Source organism: Mesitornis unicolor, unplaced genomic scaffold, assembly GCF_000695765.1.
Source record: "Mesitornis unicolor isolate BGI_N332 unplaced genomic scaffold, ASM69576v1 scaffold27195, whole genome shotgun sequence".
Classification (NCBI taxonomy): domain Eukaryota; kingdom Metazoa; phylum Chordata; class Aves; order Mesitornithiformes; family Mesitornithidae; genus Mesitornis; species Mesitornis unicolor.
The window spans coordinates 5,303-6,898 of record NW_010183899.1 but is presented as its reverse complement, the minus strand read 5'-3'; the positions used below and the strand labels follow the sequence as shown (position 1 = coordinate 6,898).

Here is a 1,596-nt window from a genome sequence, read left to right as displayed (position 1 = left end):
CCCGGGATGCTACTGGAACGAGCGCCGGCTCCAGTTTGCCCCTCGCTAGGCAGGAGATTAGAAAGAGAAGAAACACGAGGGCAATTTACGTTAATTTCCCAAGAAAGCACAAGAAATCAGTAGATGCAAACTCAGGGCTTTGCCATATAACAAGTTTTTAGTTAAAAAAAAAATGGAGCGCTATGGGAAATTTGTTCACCTGTGCCTTTTTTGTCTGTATTGGTCTCTCTGTACAGCAAAAGGTGACGGTAGAAGTGCTGGACCACTTGGAACACCTGGCCCTGGTTGATTTCCGCGATCGTAGAGCGGCTGCAGAAAGCGATCCAGTTTGCTGATCAGCTGCACAAGGTGAACACCGATGGTGTAGAACCGATGGATTCAGTCCTGGAGGACAGGTAATGAATCTCAGTCAGCAGCCGCCTTTTAACTGTTAGAATATCAATCTATTTGCTTTTGTAACTTTTTTCCTTTCCTGGGAATCCCTGGTTCTGTATTGGGTCCCTTTGCTCACAGAAAAGCCTTATCGTGGTTTTGGGTGGAAGGAAGATGTTCTTTGCACTCATGACCTTTGTGTGTAAGCATAGCAAAGGTGTTCTTCAACTCCTCTGTGTATCTTATTTGTCACGCATGATCTGTACATGCTGCTCCCCAAATACCTGTCAGTGCCGTTCTTAGTTGCTTCAAAATATTCCAGTACTTGTCCTGCCACATATTCACCATAAACCTAAAACCAGGTTTAGAGATAAGCCCCACTTCCTACTTCATATTCATTGAATTGTTCTTCAGGTGTCTGTATCTCAGAGAAGATGATGTTACAGAAGGCAACTGCACAAAAGAGCTGCTGGAAAATGCCAGAGAGAAAGTAGAGGAATATTTTGTAGCCCCACCAGGTATTGTCTTAAAGACCCCTTAATCTTGCTTGAATTAACCTGAGGAATGTAACACCATCGCTGCATTTACTTACTGAAAAACTATCCCTTAATAGGAATGCACCACAATAACTGACTGTAGCCATCTGTAGAAAGTAGCCTGCAATCTGGAGGTTCAAAAGCAGTCCAGAAGCAAACCTTACTCTAAAGTTACTGCACTTTATTTACAAGAATTCAGACTGTACTTACTTTCCTTACGTGCTCAGGAAATTTAAGCTGCCTGTACATAGAATAAACTGGAGCAGCACTTTTGTGCTATGCTGTACTACCCCAAAGGTAACTTGCAGCTGGTGTCACACAACCTTCTTTTTGTCTTCTATCAGGTAACATCCCTTTACCAAAGCTAGAAGAACGAGAGACTTTTCTGCAGGGCTCTTAGCAAAAGCCCAGGACCCAAGCACTGTTTTGGTATTTCATCTGGGAAACATAAGGTTTGTGCAGTCACAGCTGAAATACCCTGGCATGTATTTTGATCAAGAGGAGAGCGCTCACAAGACAATTCACAGAAGGAAGGTGTACAGAGAAATGGTGCTACTGAAATAATGTTTGTGAAGCTGGAAGGCGGCATGACAGATGACATTAGTGCTTTTATTTAGCAAAGTGAATCTGATGTTAGTTAAGATACTGAATGGCTTAAAGGCTTTAAAAAGAACCATAAAAGTTAATT

General features: G+C 42.5%; 1 protein-coding gene across 1 annotated transcript; it reads left to right on the top strand.

Annotated features, from left to right (window-relative positions):
- Positions 1-236: 236 nt before the first annotated feature.
- GATC (glutamyl-tRNA(Gln) amidotransferase, subunit C) lies at positions 237-1,308 on the top strand (the record flags this gene model as incomplete). The annotated part of the gene is given in 4 exon segments (XM_010184302.1): positions 237-298; positions 300-395; positions 787-890; positions 1,253-1,308. Coding segments are annotated over 4 exon segments (318 nt in total), but the record flags the coding sequence as incomplete, so codon positions are not given.
- Positions 1,309-1,596: the final 288 nt, after the last annotated feature.